Raw genomic sequence first — 17,913 nt, forward strand, 5'->3', positions numbered from 1 at the left:
AGCGTTGGGATGTGTCCGAAGGCTGGGCATCTGTGTCCCTGCAGGTGTGGCGGAGGTCATCGTCCTGGTTGGGGGCCGTCAGATGGTGGGGATGACCCAGCGCTCCCTGGTGGCCGTCACCTGCTGGAACCCGCAGAACAACAAGTGGTACCCCCTGGCCTCGCTGCCTTTCTATGACCGAGAGTTCTTCAGCGTAGTGAGTGCCGGGGACAACATCTACCTCTCAGGTGAGGCCCCTCGGGGCTGGGCTGGGCGCCGGGCACAGACTTCCCAGGGGCTTCTCTTCCTGCCCCTGGGGCTGGGCCAGCCCGGCCTTGGGCCCCTCCTCACGCCCCGCCTGCTCTCTGGACCTCCCGTACTGCCTCCAGGTGGCATGGAATCGGGGGTGACGCTGGCCGATGTCTGGTGCTACATGTCCCTGCTCGATAACTGGAACCTTGTCTCCAGAATGACGGTCCCCCGCTGTCGGCACAATAGCCTCGTCTACGACGGCAAGATTTACACCCTCGGGGGACTGGGCGTGGCAGGCAACGTGGACCACGTGGAGAGGTAATGAAGCCCCGGTCTCGAAAGCCAGAATCATGTCGCTCCTCCCGCCCAGCACCAAGCCAGCTGAGGCCAAGCGGAGACGGGACATTTATAAGGCGACAGTCGCGGGCTCTTCAAACACAGCAAAGAGGGAGGCCTGAGGGTGCTGGGAGGGCAACAGGAAGGATGGGAGCTGCCCCACCCCTGAGATGGGGCACTCTTGTCCCATTCAGGGGTCAGACAGGCTGAAGGCAAGAGACGCACTGTGGGCTTGGCTGGCCTGCCCAGGCAGCTAGGAGGCACCCCGGGCCTGGAAGTACCAGCCCAGAGACTCGCGGGGGGTGTAGGGCAAGGCTGCAACCGATGGCCCACATGGGTGCCTTGTCCGTCGCTGTGCCTCCATGTCCCTGCCGAGCTTGGAGGTCCCACACCGGGGAGCCCCTTCCTCCCTCTTTCCCACCCATCCCGGGAAAGCTGCTTGCAGCACGGGGAACAGTCACTGCACGCAGGTCTGACCAATCATCTGGAATTCTCCAGAAGGGGATACAAAGCAATGGGCCGGAGAACGGTGCCTGTGAGCCTGCCCTCTGCTGGAAGTCCCAGGCTGGCTTCCTCACTGAGGCCCACGGACAACTGGCCACACAGAGTGTAGGGATCGGGTGTAGGCAGGGGGAGCACAGGCTGAGGCGGGCACTTCGCGGGGTGCAGATACTCCATCTTTCCTTTGAGCTGGAGACCATTCCTGCCGAGAACAGACACCTGGGGGAGAAGCCACAGGAAGAACTCAGGAAGGCTCGTGAGTCAGCAGCAACCAGGGGAGGCCTCAGAGCAGTCCCGCTTTTGGAGAAACTAGTGCCCCCAAGGGAGGGCAAGTTAGGCTGAGCTGGCCCCAAGTCCCAACCCAGGAGGGCGCAGCTCAGATCACCAGAGCCCTTTCTCCACGTCCTCACCTCCTGCTTGCCCACCACCCTTGGCCCACGTCATCAGCTGTCACAGAAATCACATCTTCCCATGTGACAGCATTTTGCTTATGGACCCACACGTACCCCTCAATTTGTATTTTTCCCTCCGTGGCTAATTGGACACTTGACAAATGTTACGGCAAAGATAGTTCGGAGTGAGACAAGCTCTGGATGTTCACTGTGGGCTTTTAACTCCCCCAAGTGGAGCCCAGAGATGGCTCAGTAACGACATTTAATTGTCATATTGATTTGGAGTTAATGGGGAATCCCTGTGTGATTATGAGGATATTAACACTGCAGCTGAACCTGGGTCAGCCCTGATGCTGACAGCCTTCAGTGGGGCCCGCTGCACGGCCCTTACGTCCCAGGGCTTCCAGAAGCACCAGCTTCCAGCCGTTTGTCATCCAATAATAAACACATGAAAAAGGGGAGGTTTTCTATGTAGGAGTAAACTGAGCTAGATCTGTCATCCTGTCTTGCTTTTGTCAGCTATTTTTAATCTCCTAAGATGCTGATTACTCATTTTGCAAACTTATACTTGTTGATAAATACAGGGATTTGTTCGAGGATCAAATGCACCAAGAGGGGGGAGAAGCTCCACTCCCCTTGGGCTCAGGAGCTCTCCTCCAAGGCCTGGTAGCAGCCTCTCTGGCCTTCCCCGGGGGACTGGGCCTTTGTTCCACTAAGAAATATCAGCTGGGGCACCATGTGAGCAAGACCAGCCTGGGAACCGGGAACCTCAGCAGATGGGGGAGCCGTCCAGGACAGCAAGGTGCCCTGAGCCCTTCCTCAGCCCTCTGATATCTGGCGGCTGTCCTTGCAGGGAGAGGACGCAGACCTGAAGACCTCTGGGTGGCGTGCACACAGGTGGGGTGGAGGTGACGCCCACCGCTTCCCGAGGAACATAACCGCAGCCCCTTTGGGCAAGTAATTTCTGCACCACATGGTGGCAATGATGAGAATTCAGGGTGACAAGAAGGTCAGGGTAATGGGGACAGACGCGAGGGTGCTTTGTTCCCCAGGAAGCACTAATGGTACAAATTGCTCTTATATTGATAATGAATGAGATATATGGTACATTATAATTATATTACATTACTGTATTACAGGAATAGAGCAAGATTATATAATTATAGATTAAAACAACAGTGCAGTAGACAAACCTGTATTATATCATTATATAAATAACTGGGTCTAATACTTCATAGCAATATATTGCACTAGCTGTGGTTCCCGGATAAATGATAGCAGAGAGCCTCACTCCACAGGGTCATTTGCATGTCATTAGCATATCCTTCTCAAGCAGGAAGCTGACAGATTGAGCTGACGGAGGGCTTGTGGCTTGGCAATCAGCCACCTGGAATAACAAGCTCTCGGGAAATTCGCATTTGGCGGAATGTGCCATTATACCGAAAGTCTGAAGACTAACAGCCACATAATCTTCCACTGTCACCCAGCTCCTTCTACAGGAGCTCTTTGGATCTCTGCCATATTGGCTTAAAAAACAGCCATCTGAACTTCTGACACTGTCCAAAAAGACACTTACTCCATTGCCTGTTAGCCACATATCCTTCGTCCGGGGCTTAATTGAATCAGCCCCTGCTGCCCTGTAAGGTCCTTCAGCCTCTTCTCAAATCCTGAGTCTTTGCAAGCACAGAGCTGGACATCTCGCCACTGCCCCCTCATCCCTGTCTCAGAACCAGGGGCACCAGCTAAGAGAGGCCATCTTCTGGATCACTAAGCCATGACCTTGTTATGGCTCGAGCCCCAAGGAGCCTCATGGGGAAGAGTGGGCTCTGCGTGCTTCCCAGGAAAGGTGTGCTGGCGAAAACCCAGCCCACGGTGGAGGCCCCGCCTTGGGTCCAGAACAGGCAACTGAGCCATGCGGTGAGCGGGAGATGGGCCACCAAGTAAGAGGTCCAGAGTGAGTGCTTGTAAGAGCAGCCCCCGGGAGCAATTGGCAGAGACGCTGAGAACGGAGATCCACAAGCTGCCCAGGAAGACGTCAGATCTCCCAGTTCCTTGGCCAGTCTGCTAGATCCCAAGTCTGTCCCTCCCAGCTGCTTTCTGCAGTCACTTTTTCTCCCGCTTTGTCTGGTACTCACATTCCATCATTTCTCCATGCTCTTACTTTGTCCTGCCATACATACGCCACAGATCTCTTCAATCCTGTAACTCTGCCCCTTCTCCGTGCCTACCCCTGGGGGCTTAACGCTGGTGGAGAAGATCCCACCATCTCGTAGATTGGCCCCACCACAGACTGAAGTCCTCCAACGTCTACTGCATCCTTCGTGCTGCAGGGCCCTTGTCCTCAGTTTCACCCGCTCTCAAGAGCATGTGTTTCTCATCTCCTCCTCCCGTATCAAGGCTCTTATCCCACGGATGCCCATATCCCACCAGCGTAGGCTCCTGCTTCACAGAGCAGGTGGCACCTTCAGTCAAGAAGTCTCTCCTCTCCATGTCATCGCCGCTGAGTATGGACTGACTCTCACGCCATCCTTGCCTCCCTCTCTCATGCCCGCATGGACACCACTTCCCTCTCCACTCTGGATCCAACCTGCATCCCCCCACCAGGAGCCTCCCTTTATCAGCTTTCCCCTCTCTTTCATCTGTATTTAACCTTCCCTTACCCATTTGGGCTCCTTCCTACCAGCCCATAAACACAAGTAAACCTTTCCCCCTAAAATTAAAACAAAACCCACGGTGTACTGGAGCTCGTTCATACTGGCTCCTGAGAGCTATTACCTTTTTTAGTAACTCTGCAAGCCAGTTGTTAGTTACTGGTATTATTAAAAATTAAAGTGTATAAACTTAGAACTAAATAAATTACATTATAAACAAAGGTAATCCATACTCAATACACATCACTATTTTTTTTTTTTTTTTTTTACCATATTCTGTACCGTCCGTGCTCTGGAGGTTAGGTGTGTCCGCTGTGTCGGTATGTGGTGGGGGTTCTGTCCAGCGGTGTGCCGCCGCACATCTCCTCCTAGTGCCACGTTCAGCCATGTGCCATTGGTAGCTTGAAATCAGCCGACAGGAGTCACATCACAGAAATCAGCAAGTGCTACATAGCTGGACTTTTTCCCTGGGGAGCTTGTTTTTAAACATTTATCAGCATGCCACCAATGAAAGCCATCTCTTAGCTCCAAATGCCTTTCTAGGTTCTACCTTCTCTGCCCCTTTTCCCAGCTTAGTTTCATCCAAGTCAAGTCTCTAGCTGTCATGCCCACCGCCTTCCTTCCCGTTCACTCCTTGATATACATATAGCTCTGCACGTTCCATTCCACTTAAAGTGCCCTTGACAAGACCGCCAGGAACCTGTTTGGGACTTCTTGACTTCCCACCGCATCCCCCACCCGTGGAGCTGTGCCCTCTGTAGCGCCGCCACTCCTCCAAGGGCCCCCTCAGCTCCCCTCTTAAAGGCCGGCGTTTCCCCCAGAGTGTCCTCAGCCTTATTCTCACCCACCCACTGCCTGTGAACTCCCTTACCTTCTGTTTCCATCGCGTTGCCAGTGATCCTGAAGCGGAATGTATAGGCTGCACATCAGCTGCGCCCCGCACATCCCCCGTTGGTTACCCACAGGTCCTTTAAACTCCCCATGAATAAAACTGAAATCATCTCTCTCCTCCAAACTCCCCAGCCTCAATTCCTGTCCCCTGAGTAGTGCCCCCTCCTTCCGATGCCCCACGCCTGAGACCCTGAGTCATCCTAGGTAACTCTGCCTTCCTTAATGGCAACATCAGTTAAGGATTGAACCCCATCAGTTCACCTCTCCTTCTGGTCCCACCTCCTCTTGTCCTTCCCTGGTCCAACCTGCTGTTTCCCCAGTTTCCAGCCCAGAGCCTGGGTGTACAGGAGATGCTCAGTGCAGCACTGTTGGGCAGAAGGGTAGAAATGAGCTGGATAGAGAAGGATGAAGGGGCCTAGAAGCTGGGGAGCCCTATGTGAGCAAAGGAATGGAGACAAGAATCTGCATAGGGGTTGCGACGGGCAAAAAAAGAGCCCATGGAGGTTCAGGAGGAAGGCTGAGAGGGCCAGGTTGGGCCAGATCCTAGGGGGCCTTTAGTGACTCAACCCGAGTGCCCCCAGCTGTGTGTGATCTTGGGCTATGCCAGTGATGCCAAGGGCAGGAAGCAGATGTTGGTGCCCCCCAATGTCCGCTGCCTTGGTTGTCAGCCCTGCCCCACACAAAGCCCACCACTGATGCTGAGTTCTTTTTCTCCTCTCTCGACAGGTACGACACCATTACCAACCAGTGGGAGGCTGTGGCCCCTCTGCCCAAGGCCGTGCACTCTGCAGCAGCTACGGTGTGTGGCGGCAAGATCTACGTGTTTGGTGGTGTGAACGAGGCCGGCAGGGCTGCAGGGGTCCTACAGTCTTACGTTCCACAGACCAACACATGGAGCTTTATCGAGTCGCCGATGATTGGTGAGAGCCAGCTCTCTGCTCAGCCTGGGGCCCGTGCAGCATCCCCACCTCAGTATTAGCTTTGTCTCAACATCCCAAGCCCAGAGGGCCAGCTAAGCCCAGTTCTGCAGACCCATGTCCGGCGGCTGGGAGGGAGCGGCAAGCCCCCAGGCCGGGCAGAGCTGCAGACCCCACTACCGGGACAAAGGGCAAGCTAGTCCGCGCACCAGGTGCCTCCTGGCCCCGGGCCTTGTCCTCGGGTTAGCCACTGACATTGGCGGTCCTGCCAGAGCCCGTCTGCTGGAGGGCCTACTGGCAAAGGAAAGGGTGGGGAGGGGGGAGGCCAGGAAGAGATGCCCTGACCTGCCTGCCCTGCTCTCCTCACAGACAACAAGTACGCTCCCGCCGTCACCCTCAATGGCTTCGTTTTCATCCTGGGCGGGGCGTATGCCAGAGCCACCACCATCTACGACCCTGAGAAAGGGAACATTAAGGCAGGCCCAAACATGAATCACTCTCGCCAGTTCTGCAGGTGAGGGCCGCAGGAACTCGGCTGGGGTGGGAAGGAGGCGGGCAGGGAGGGAAAGGCTGCAGGACAGGTGTGAGCACAACAATGACCACCCGCCATTGGATGACCAGAGCAATTCCCAGGCGCAGCGCCCACCGGCCGCAGGTGTGGCTATGAGGGCCAGGGCAGACTGGGAAGAGCCCGGGGGCAGCCCTTGGCCCACAAACCCCACCGGGGGGCTCCAACTGACCCATCTCCAAGCCAGAAATGGAGGGCTTCGCACCGGCACCAGCCCCAGGTCGTTCGAGGCCACACCTCCGGGGATAGGTGAAGGTGCTGCTGTGAGGACAGTTGTCCCCAAGGCCGCACCTGTGCAGCACCCTACACGGGACAGGTGGCTTTCCAAGGGATGCTCTGACCACCAGATCCGGGGAGCGGTACGAGGCACAGCTGCCTTGGAGTCTCAAAGCTGACGGGGCAGACACACACACGGACCAGCCCCCACAGGAAGAGAGAGGTAGAGGTCAGGGGGTGGCTTGGTTCCCAGTCTACCCAGCCCCACGGCCCCGAAAAATTAACCACCTTGGGCAGTGAGACAGCAGACCCTGCTCTTCTAGCCCCATCCCTTCCCAGACTAAGAGGAACAAGGAAATATAAAAAGGAGTCCCAGAAACCCCATTTTCAACGTTCGCATAGCAGATGGTTCTTGAAGACATCTCGCGCCCACGTGGAGGTAATCACGGAACCCCAGCCCCGGCACCCGCAGTCGGGGTAGCAGAGCTAGAAAAGCTGTAACCTACTACCAGCCTATCTTAGGACCTCGGACGAGCAACTTGTGCTCTCTGGGGCAGTCGTCCTATTGGTGAAGCGGGCGGTTGGACTAGATAAGGCCCAGTTCCTGGGCCTTACCCGCCCGTCACATACTCCAAATGGTGGCAGTGTGCAAGCCGTTCTGACTACACTGTCCACCATAAGCACACCTGGAGGTTGAGCACCACTTGTGGGGAGGACTTGCGTGCCTCATCGGAGACTCAGAGTGGGCCGAGAAAGACTTCGTGCCCGTGAGGAGATGTAAGCTGGGCCTTGCAAGAGAAGCAGGGGAAAGATGTGCCACCGAGGGAGAAACTGGAGGGCCCCAGGTGGCAGGCAACTACTGGGGCTAAGGCTGGAAAGCTCAGGTAAGATGTCTGGACCGGCACGTTCCATTCCAGGCTCAGACTTTCAGAAAGAGGCGGCGACTTTGCAAGGGCACCTGTTCAGTGTCAGGGAACAGTCAAGAAGACAGGGCCATTAGCTGACATGGGGCAGAAACGGGGGCTGGATGGGTGGATGCAGGTGCACGTGGGACGGGGGAGCTGAGCCGTGGGAGGACGGGAAGTGCAGACAGGGGCAGGCTGTGGTGCTCTGGCCGTGGGGACAGCTCACTGAGACGACAGTCTGGCATGCAACGGGAAGGCGTCCCAGGCTGTCCCGGGCGCCACCCCGCAGAGAGGACGCCGGGCCGGGCCGTCACCGGTGGGCAGAAGCAGGCCCCCGGTGCTCAGCAATCAGAGCGGGGAGCCGGGAGTCTGAGCGCCTTGGTCAGGGTGAATTTCCCGGTCAGGGAGTCAGGGTTGGGTTATGACTTGGCTCCTTATTATCCTGTCTGCCATCAGCCCTGTGGGTCGTGTTCTCTACTCGATTGGAGCCATACGAAGCCTCTGGGCAACACAGAACGATGCTCAGTGAACGGATTCGAGGGCCCCGTACACGAGGCTGTTCTCCCCACCACCTTTCGGTGGTCTGGCAGGTCCCGGGATGTCCCCCACGGCTCAGAGGGCGGTAGACGCGGGGCACCCCAACCAGCCCTAGAGGGAAGGTTTTCTTCTTGTACCGCCTCAGGTCACAGGACAGAGGCAAGCAGTGAGATCCCTTAGACCTTTGGCAAAGGGGGAGAGGCAGCCTGTACCAGGCCGTGGTACTGAGTCCACCTCCAGGTCAGAGGTGGAAGTAAAATGGCTAACTCTCTCCCCGCTTTCCCTGACAGCGCCGTGGTACTTGACGGCAAGATTTATGCCACTGGGGGCATTGTCAGCAGTGAGGGGCCTGCCCTGGGCAATATGGAAGCCTACGAGCCCGCGACCAACACGTGGACCCTCCTACCCCACATGCCCTGCCCCGTGTTCAGACACGGCTGCGTCGTGATAAAGAAATATATTCAAAGCGGCTGACGTCGGCAGAAAGCCCACGATGAGACTGGACAAGTCTGGTGAGGCAGATGCCACTCACAGTGATCAATGTTCAGCAACACCCGCAAGAGGCTGATAGACACAAACAAGGGAATCACTGCGCTAAACATTTTGGACACTCTCTACATTGAATGTAGAAAATCATCCTCGCCTTTGGGGGAAACGGGGGCGTAGCGCTCCACGCAGCAGGAACCACAACCATGCAAGCAGCTGGGCCTGGGGGCTCCTGCAAAGGCACTTGCTCTGAACGGAGGCGCTCGCTCTGCCCGGTGCAATAGAGTTTCACATATTTTTCAACTGGGAGAGAGAAGCTGATTTTTCCTTCCTGCAGAGCAAGCTTGATCCCTAACCAACCATAGATCAGTTATCCTATGACAATATTAGGTGTCAGGCTCTCTTTGGAATAAGATCAAAGTGTCCTTATCACTTTGATTCCTACTTTTGTTTTTAACCAATCTACACTTGTCCGTGGCCGAGAGAAGAGAAGGGACAGTACTGTGTGTGGCACAAGGCCTGGGAGGCTCCTGGTCCCCGCCGGGCGGAAGAGAGGTCCGGCCACTGGTGCCGAGCCCAACGTGGCTGGAGCGGCCGTGCAGGGGCAGCCTGGGGACGGCTGGGAGAACCTTTGTCCCTCACAGGTTTTTCTACCGTGTTTTTGCTGGAGAAGGACAGGTGACTGTGCTAGCTTTCTCTTGTCCGATATGAATTATTTAGATTTCCAAGACATTTTCTTGATAAACAAAAAGGCTATTTTTAAGTACTGAGAGGAGGCCATGAGAGGATCATGAGGGAATTCCCAAAGCTCTTTGTAGGTTGTGCCAGAGTGGGGCATTCGCTCTAATTTTTTCTATGTGCAGAATAGAGGATCTCTCCTGGGTGGGGGTGAGGGCCCCTGTTTTATTTTTAAAAAAATGTGACTCCCAGACAGCCCCATCAAGAGCTGTGCCTCCTGGAGGCGTTGTCAAAGAAGATTCTGTTCTAGAAGGAAACCAGTCCCGGCTCATGACACCAGTCCAGCTCCCTCCATGAGGTAAAGCTGAGGACCCAGGCCGGGTGGGAAGGGAAGGAGGGAGGGAGGGAGGATAAATGTCTACAAAGCACAGGAGACTATTTTTGATATTTATAGCTATATATTAAGGCACCTGCTACAAGAGCTCTCAGGATGGGGACAGCCTTCGTAGACGAGCCATGACAGCCAAGGCCTGAGGGGCATGAGCAGAACCACTCTTCCTGTGGCAGACGAACCAGAGGAAGGGAAGACAGGAGGGAGGTCACACCGTGGCTCATGACGGAAAGGCCTTCCTGCCGGTCCTCAGACCCTCAGACCTCACGCGGTGATCAGTTTCCATCCCAGGGCAAGAAGAGAGCCGCCGCCACTGCGCCGTTTAGTTGAAGTTGGTACCAAATACGCATTTACCATTTTTCTATCCGGGAAGTCAATTTGCCCTCATTTCATGATAAAAAACCATTTCCAAGGAGGAAAGGACAGGAGCTTTCGGTATTTGAGGACACCAAATCCCAATTCCAATGTCGGGCATCGACTTCTAGCACTACACGTGTGGCTCCCACTTGGACAAGATACCGAGCTTCGTTATGCAGTTTTTAATATTATTTATTCTTTTAAAAAGTAATAAGCACAAAACTACATACATTGTATGTCATTTAAAGTATTTATGTCAAACAGGGTGCAAGTGTGAACCCAAGGACTGGAGCACAAATTTCTAACTGCCTGGGGCAGGGCTAATGTTAGCGTTGGTGTGCATCTGCCTCCAAAGGAGGTGTTAGTGGTCAGCAAGACTCGACACAGATGACATTGAAATTCCGTTTCTCTCCTCATTTATCACACTGGAGCAAAACTGGCTATTTCTGTGAATGATATAAAACAGGGTTCTCTGTAATGGTATTGTACATAGTCTATGTTTATTGTTAAGTTCTTGTTATATTATAATAAATATATTTATAGATCTAGACTCAGAAGCCAGTGGAATGCCTTTGTGTGCCACCATCTTGGCCACAGTGATGAGAAACCCCATGGAGGCCTGCTCCTTCTTTCACACATCAGCCGTCTGGGCTCTATTAGAGACTGTAGTGCAGACCTTGGTGATGAGAAAGGACAAGACTCTTAGCAAGGGCACACACAGACCAACTCTGCTCTACTAAGGGCATCCACACAGGGCTTCCCTGGGTGCCAGATAGGAGTGCTCGCGCTCTTTCAGGGAAAGAAGTTTAAATTTAACAGGGTAGTAGGAAAAGGGAGATTCACCAGCATTTCATCCATGTGAAGAGCCCCACGCCCTCAGTCCCCAAGTCTCACTAAGACCTAGCCTCTTCTTGCAAGAAAACACGTGATGAAGGTATCAAGATAGGTGGGAGTGGGAGTTCTTCAGAGGACTCCGCGGAAGCCTATGATGGTTGAGCAGACATTTGCCAAATAAATATCTGCAATGGTATCTTCAGAAACACCAGTCCTAGAGGAAAGGATGGAGAATGTGTAGAAGATTCTGATCATGACGAGCTGAAATTATCGCCTGTTATAAAAACCAAGCAATAGTTTTGTTAGCTCCTTCCTTCTCTACCCTCTTTCCCCAAATCAAGGAAAAGGTGTTCTCCGGGCCTGTGAAGAGTCTGTGTACTTTCACCATGAAAGACATGTGTGACCACTCTTATCAGGAGCCCATGTAACTGTGGGAGGAGTCTCTCTTGTTGCACTCAAGCTACTACCATCAGACCTGGCGAGGGTCGGGCACAGAGGAGATGGATCACATCGTGTGTATGTGTGTGCGCGCGTGTGTGCACGTGTGAATTAAAAAAAAAAATCGCAACCAAAATAGGAAGAAAACAGTCAGGAAAAATATTTGCTGTCCATATGACAAAGGATTAATATCTTTATTAAAGAGCCTGTGTAATTCCATAAGAAAACATTAAACATTCAGTGATTCCGGTTGTTAAGTAGGTCATAGAGAGCCCCTACAAGAGAAAACTTTGCTAGTTAAGTGTAAGACAAGTTCAACATCGGTAGTTATGAAATAATGACACTTCAATAATGAGGCATTATCTGCACCTACTAAATTAGCTTCCCAAACCTAAAAACAAAATGGAGAGGTGCTGGGGAGAGCTCCAAGTGCTAAAGAGGAGCGGAGAAACTCTTTACTGCCAAGGGCTTGAGGAACTGAAATGGCTTCTAGAAAGCAATGTGGCAGGTGCCATGTATCAAGAGCCTAAAAGGTACCTGACCCAGTAAATCCACTTCTGGGCACCGATCAGGAAATGTCATAGAATAACTAGCTCCCACCTATTGACACTAACTTTATGCCAGACACTGTGCTAAGCACTTAAAGCATCGAATCGTTACAATTCTAGGAGTTAGGTGCTAAAGACAAGCAGCAATATAAATAACATTGTAACATTCCTATTTGTATGTGATTACGATTATGTAAGATACGTGTAAAGACAGATAAGCTACAAAGACACAGAAAACATGTATATAAAAATGACCAGATGTGCAGTCATAAAACTATTAATTGTACTCACACAACTGCGGGCAATTTTCCTTCCCTCTTCTCCAAAATGTATATAAAGAGACGTTGCTTTTCTAATAAAAGATATAGATATTTTAATGCGGAATCGAGGATAGAAAGTAAACTTTCCCCTATATTTTAGTCCAAGAAATTCTCAAAGATCATTTCTTATTTTGACCACCAGAAGCAATGGAAAAGTTAGAGTTTAGACTAAAATAACAAAGAATTACAGATGAGAAAATTGCAGTAATAATCAAGATTATTTTTTTAAAACCTAAAGGCTAGGGGTGAGTGGAATATATCTATCAGTGCACGAAGATTTTCATGAAACAAATGAACTTCTTTGGGTTCTTAGAAGGCCAAGTGAGCTGAAAAGGACAATAATGAAGGAAAAATTCTAGTTCAACATAAAGATAAATGTATTAGTGCTAAACTCTGGAATGGATTACCAAGATCCTTGTGAAGGGCTTTTCTAATTAAATCTCAATCAAATCTTGGTATAGCATAATTGCATACTTATCTCATTTGATCCTCTCAACTACCCTAAAAGTCACAGGGCATCTTCTTCACTCTTGAAGAAGAAACAATCTTAGAAAAGTTAAGTGAGCTATGTGCAGGAATAGTTATGCCCTACCCCGAGTGCTCTCCATACATTATCACGTCCAGCCCTCCTAACAATCCCGCGACGCCTATCCCTGCTGCACAGGGTCCAGACATGAAACAGGGTTGGTCTAAGGCACCCTGGCACTCGAACCCCAGTCAGTGAGACTCCAGAGAGCCCGTGCTACCTCACACGGCCTGTCCAAGACTAAGACTTCTTCCTCCTTTCCAAGCTCCCTCAGAAATCTGTACTAAGAAAAAGAATTCTGCAAATATGACAGACAAGCCACTCCATGTTAGACATGGTCCTCTTGGGAAGCAGTTTTCCCTTTGCCTGGTAAGAATCTCAGCCAAGAATCTTGGCTTTACACAGGAAATGGTTCTGGGGGAGGGAAAGGGTCCACCGATGTAAGATATGAGACCAGCCATTGCTGCCTCATTTAAAACTCCTCCTGTGAGCCTTCACTCTGTAATAAACTCTTAAGAGGTTCCTAACATTCTTGCCGACCACAACTCTGGCCTGGGAGAGTAAAGAAAAGGGAAAAACAGCCCTGGTATTGGCTGCACCATCTTAAGCTCTAAAGGGCATATCATGACCTTGGCATCCAAGAGGTAGGTTAAAGTGTTCCCCCACCTGAGTCAAGGGACTGACAACAATGTGAAGCCAACTCCAAGAAGTCTGCCTTTACCACAGGATGGCAAAAATCAGACAATCCAAATTGGGGTGCTTACCTTCCCAAATCTATAACCCATGTGGCTCTGTTGCCCTCTATGTAACATTTGGCTGGTCACTTGAGTGTCTTTCCTCATGAAAGGTGAGGACAGCCTTTGAGTGGATCACACCAGGTCAATAAGACTATGTTCTCAGCAGGTGAGGGCCATGCCCTTGCCTACCCCCCACAGGGCACCTCACCCCGAGTAGTGACAGCCAGATTACTTAAACTCTACTGGCAGCATGAAAAATGTTTTGAGTTATGAGAAGTATAAAGGCAAGGCTATGATTCTGTGCACTGCTTTGGCCATCCTTGTGGTCCACAGATGACTAAAGAAGCAACAGTTTTTGCTAAAGCATTTTTATTTGCCATATGTATAGAACTTCATTCTCGGGGAAGCTAGTGCAGACCTGTGCACCGTGGGACCCATCAGCCTGTCTCCTCAGGGTTCCGGCCTGGGGACTCTGCATCCTTGCTGGTAAAAATCAGTCTTCGGGACTCCCCAGTTCACACCTCCAGGCTCTCGTACCTCTCCGTCCCACTACCTTATTCTAAAGCCCTCATGAGTTCTTGCCTTAGGTGTTGCTATAGCTTCTTTCTTATGGTTATTTTTAAAATAACAGCTTTACTGACATAAAATTCACGTAGGATAAAATTCACCCTTTTAAAGTATACAATTCAGTGGTTTTTAGTATATTCACAGAGTTGAGCTACCATCACCACTACCTAACTGCAGAACATTTTCACCATCACAAAAAGAAACCGGAGTCCATTAGCAGTCACCCTCCACTTCCCCACTGCTAGTGCATGGTAACTACTAAACTACTTCCTGTTTCTAGGAATTAGCCTATTAGGGACACATCATACAAAGGGAATCATACGACATGTGGTCCTCTGTCTCTGGCTTCTTTCACTTAGCATAGCGTTCTCAAGATTCACCTATGTTGTAGTGTGTATCAGTTCTTCATTCCTTGTTATGGCCAAATAATACTCCACTGAGCAGATATATTAAATGGGTATATATAAAATTGATAGATTTTGGGGCACCTGGCTGGCTCAGTTGGTAGAGAATGCAACTTGATCTCAGGGTCGTGAATTCAAGCCCCACGCTGGGCAGAGATTACTTACAATTTTTTAAAATGGATACGTTTTGTTTTCCATCAGCTGATGGACATTTGGGTTGCTTCCACATTTTAACCATTAAGAATACTGCTGCTACAAACCTTTGTATACTGTGCAAGGTGTTGAGATTAAATAAATTTGGGAAATGCTAGGTTTAACAAGGTTTAAGCAGGTTTCTTTACTACAGAACTTCTCAGGGTCAAAAACAGACTACCGTTCACTCCAATTTTACTAAAGTAGAAAAACAAGGTAGTGTTTCCCAAATTATTTGGCCACAAATTGCCCCCCCACCCCCAAATCTAGAAAACTTTTCTTCTCTTCTAAAATTAATGATACAAGGGGCACCTGGGTGGCTCAGTTGGTTAAGCATCTGACTCTTGATTTTGGCTCAGGTCATGATCTCAGGGTCGTGAGACTGAGCCCTGAATCAGACTCCACCCTGGGCTTGGAGCCTGCTTAGGATTCTCTCTTTCGCTCTCCCTCGGCCCCTCCCCACCCCGATGCACACACATGCACACACTTGCTCTCTCAAATAAACAAACAAACAAACAAGTTCAAACAGTCAATAGGATTCTGGGGTCAATACATCTGACCCTCATCTTTGAAAGATGCACAAGAGAAAGTAAAGGTAATATTGTGAAAGATTCAGAAGCAAATTCTGATTTAGAATTCTCAAAATATTTCTTAAAATAAATCGATATTTTTATATGTTAGAAGATCCGTATTCTTTAAAGTCAACAAATCTTTTTTCTGAATACAGCAAAATATGTTTCACTGCAATTTTCTAAGTGCCAAAAAGACTTCAGGATCTCTTATGCTGTACTATAAAAAGATTGAAATAAACAATAACAGTATAACCACTCTACACAGCTAAAATACCCAACCCACATATCCAGTGATAGTTGCATATGTGTGACCTGACAATTTCTGGAAAAGATTCTCGGGCATTTTGTACTTTATTTATTTATTTTGAACAACATGACAATCTTCTCAACAAGGGGACTGACAGCCACAGAGATCAGGGAACAGAGAAGTCAATCACTTGTCCCATCAACACTGAAAATTCAAAAACTTTCACATTAATTCCAGTATTCTCATTAAAATCAATAAAACAAAAAAATTCTATTTAATATGTGTTTAGATTAACATCTGTGTTAATAATGAGATACATTTCCATCCAATTCCAGCTTTAAAATCTTGAGCATGTGGGGAAAAAAGTGCTTTTTGATTATCTTTTGCTTTTTTGATTCTGTGTATATATAAGTTCAAACAATGTGGAAATTAGTGTAAAGAAACATTCCAAAGATGTGAAACTGATTTTTTATAGTGTGATAGGCAATTACTCCTTTCTTTGCTACCAACTCCATTTTAAACATATTCTTAAAGAAATTTCCTTATTAAACTCTGGTAAACTACAGAACTGACAGCTTACTGATGTTTCTTTTAAATATGTGAAGTAATTTGAGACTTCCCACCACAAATAACCTTTATTTCAGTAACATATTAAGTATAATGCTACTTGTGGATTGTCACATTTCTTTTTAAAGGGATATTTTGTTGCAAAGTCTTGTTAAAATACTTTGCACTCATTAAAATGCTAAAATAGAAATTTGTAATTAATTTCCAGCACTTGCCCAAGGAAATTTATGCTATAAGCAAAGTAACTATATGCAATGTTTAGAAATAATGCTATCTCATATCATATCAAAATTAATTTTGCTTTGTTGCCATAATGAGAACAGTAGAAAAGCTCTGTGCTCAGTGTAGCCACAGACACATGATTCAGACTCTTCATGTGTTTTTTATTAATAGTTCTAAAGATTTTTAAGCCTGTGCTTTTACTTGTGGCTCTCAAGCTCCTGTGACAATTTTAGGGTAATGCCTACGGATTCACCGTTTGTTGAGAAATTGGAAATTTCAGAGCATTTGATAACTTACAGGGATCAAATATATGAAACTGCTCCTGATACTAGACTCTTTTTTTAACCTGTGTCTGTTCTACCGAAGAAATCTTCGACTCTAGCTCTGACAACAGTCTCCATCTAGCACATTCACATGGTTCCCCTTTTTTATTTGTTCTTTAGTTTCATTACAGATTCTCCATCCTTAGATCCTTTCCATTGCCTCCCAAGTTAGCAGCCCTATCCTGGCTACCCTGGTTTCACGTCCACTCATACCCAGGAATGGAATTCCTCTCCCAAAAGTTATCTCAACCACCTAACATTCCGGTCCTTCAATCAGAACAACAAGGCAAAATTACAATCCTAACTATAATCCTAATCCAGCTATCAGCCTCCTCTGAGGCTTCATTTGGGTTGATACCTACCAGGGGGAAAAAAGCACATTCACATAGGCTGGTGCCATGACCCATAAATGGTCCCCACCCTCACCTATGAACTTACCTTATTCTCACCATTCCTGAAGAGCTCCCTACTTCCATCAGTGACTACTGTAAACCTTCACCTCTCCCCTTTATGCTTCCTACTTAGAACCCCTCATTCTTAGCACAAGAGCATCACTTTGCATAAAAACAATGAAGGTGGAGGATGGTGGCAATGTTTGTATAGTTTTTTTTTTTTAATCTTTCTGAAGAGCCCATTAAAAACAGAAACCATGATGAAAAATTCATAGACTCATGGATAACATCTAAAACAAAACTAAGTGACAAGCAATGTCTGGAACTCCCAAGCCCAAGTGGGTAGGATCAAACCACTAACACCTATAAGACTGTGGTCCTTATGTGAGGAGGAGAGCCACGGGCATCTAATGGAATTAAGAATACCCGCAGACACTCGCTGGAGAGCTGGGGGCAGAGCTAAGGGCACCTGAGCTGAGAAGCCTTGCAAACTCCAGTCCTCAGGTGAGGGCAAGGCTTCTGTGGTAAATATAAGCCTTATGAATCTTTAAAACCAATATGCCAAAGCCCCCTTTCAGGACCACACCCCATACAAAGCCTAAACTGAACAGCACAGGGATAAAAGAGAGACCCAGATAAAAGTAGAGGAGGGGAACAAAATCAAGAGATGTCAGAAATTAAGCAATCCTATATTTAAACACTTCACAAAAATAACAGAAGAGAGAGCTCTAGCACCGTGAAATTCAGGCTTCCTTCTAAAAGTTCAAGAAAATTTCATATAAAAGTGAGCAACAAAAGGACTGAGGGAAAATCCCATATAAATATATTACAAGAAAAAATTTTAAAAGTAGAAGTCTAGCCCCCTATAGGCAATAAAAACCCTCCAGAAAGACATGCCTACAAAATACATGAAAACTGTGACCTACCATTTCAAAACAAGCCAAAGGACATAAAACAATAATAGAAG

General features: G+C 48.9%; 1 protein-coding gene across 1 annotated transcript in view; it reads left to right on the forward strand.

Annotated features, from left to right (window-relative positions):
- Nucleotides 1–8,619, forward strand: part of KLHL29 (kelch like family member 29) — a 300,062-nt gene extending 291,443 nt beyond the window's left edge. The window contains exons 11-15 of the mRNA XM_028099660.2: nucleotides 45–227; nucleotides 369–549; nucleotides 5,729–5,922; nucleotides 6,289–6,433; nucleotides 8,436–8,619. Coding sequence (XP_027955461.2) covers nucleotides 45–227; nucleotides 369–549; nucleotides 5,729–5,922; nucleotides 6,289–6,433; nucleotides 8,436–8,619 — 887 coding nt within the window. The remainder of the gene's footprint in view (nucleotides 1–44; nucleotides 228–368; nucleotides 550–5,728; nucleotides 5,923–6,288; nucleotides 6,434–8,435) is intronic.
- The last annotated feature ends 9,294 nt before the right edge of the window (nucleotides 8,620–17,913 follow it).

Source organism: Eumetopias jubatus, unplaced genomic scaffold (genome assembly GCF_037043125.1).
Source record: "Eumetopias jubatus isolate StellerSeaLion01/CBP00866 unplaced genomic scaffold, mEumJub1_p1.0 scaffold_9, whole genome shotgun sequence".
Classification (NCBI taxonomy): Eukaryota; Metazoa; Chordata; class Mammalia; order Carnivora; family Otariidae; genus Eumetopias; species Eumetopias jubatus.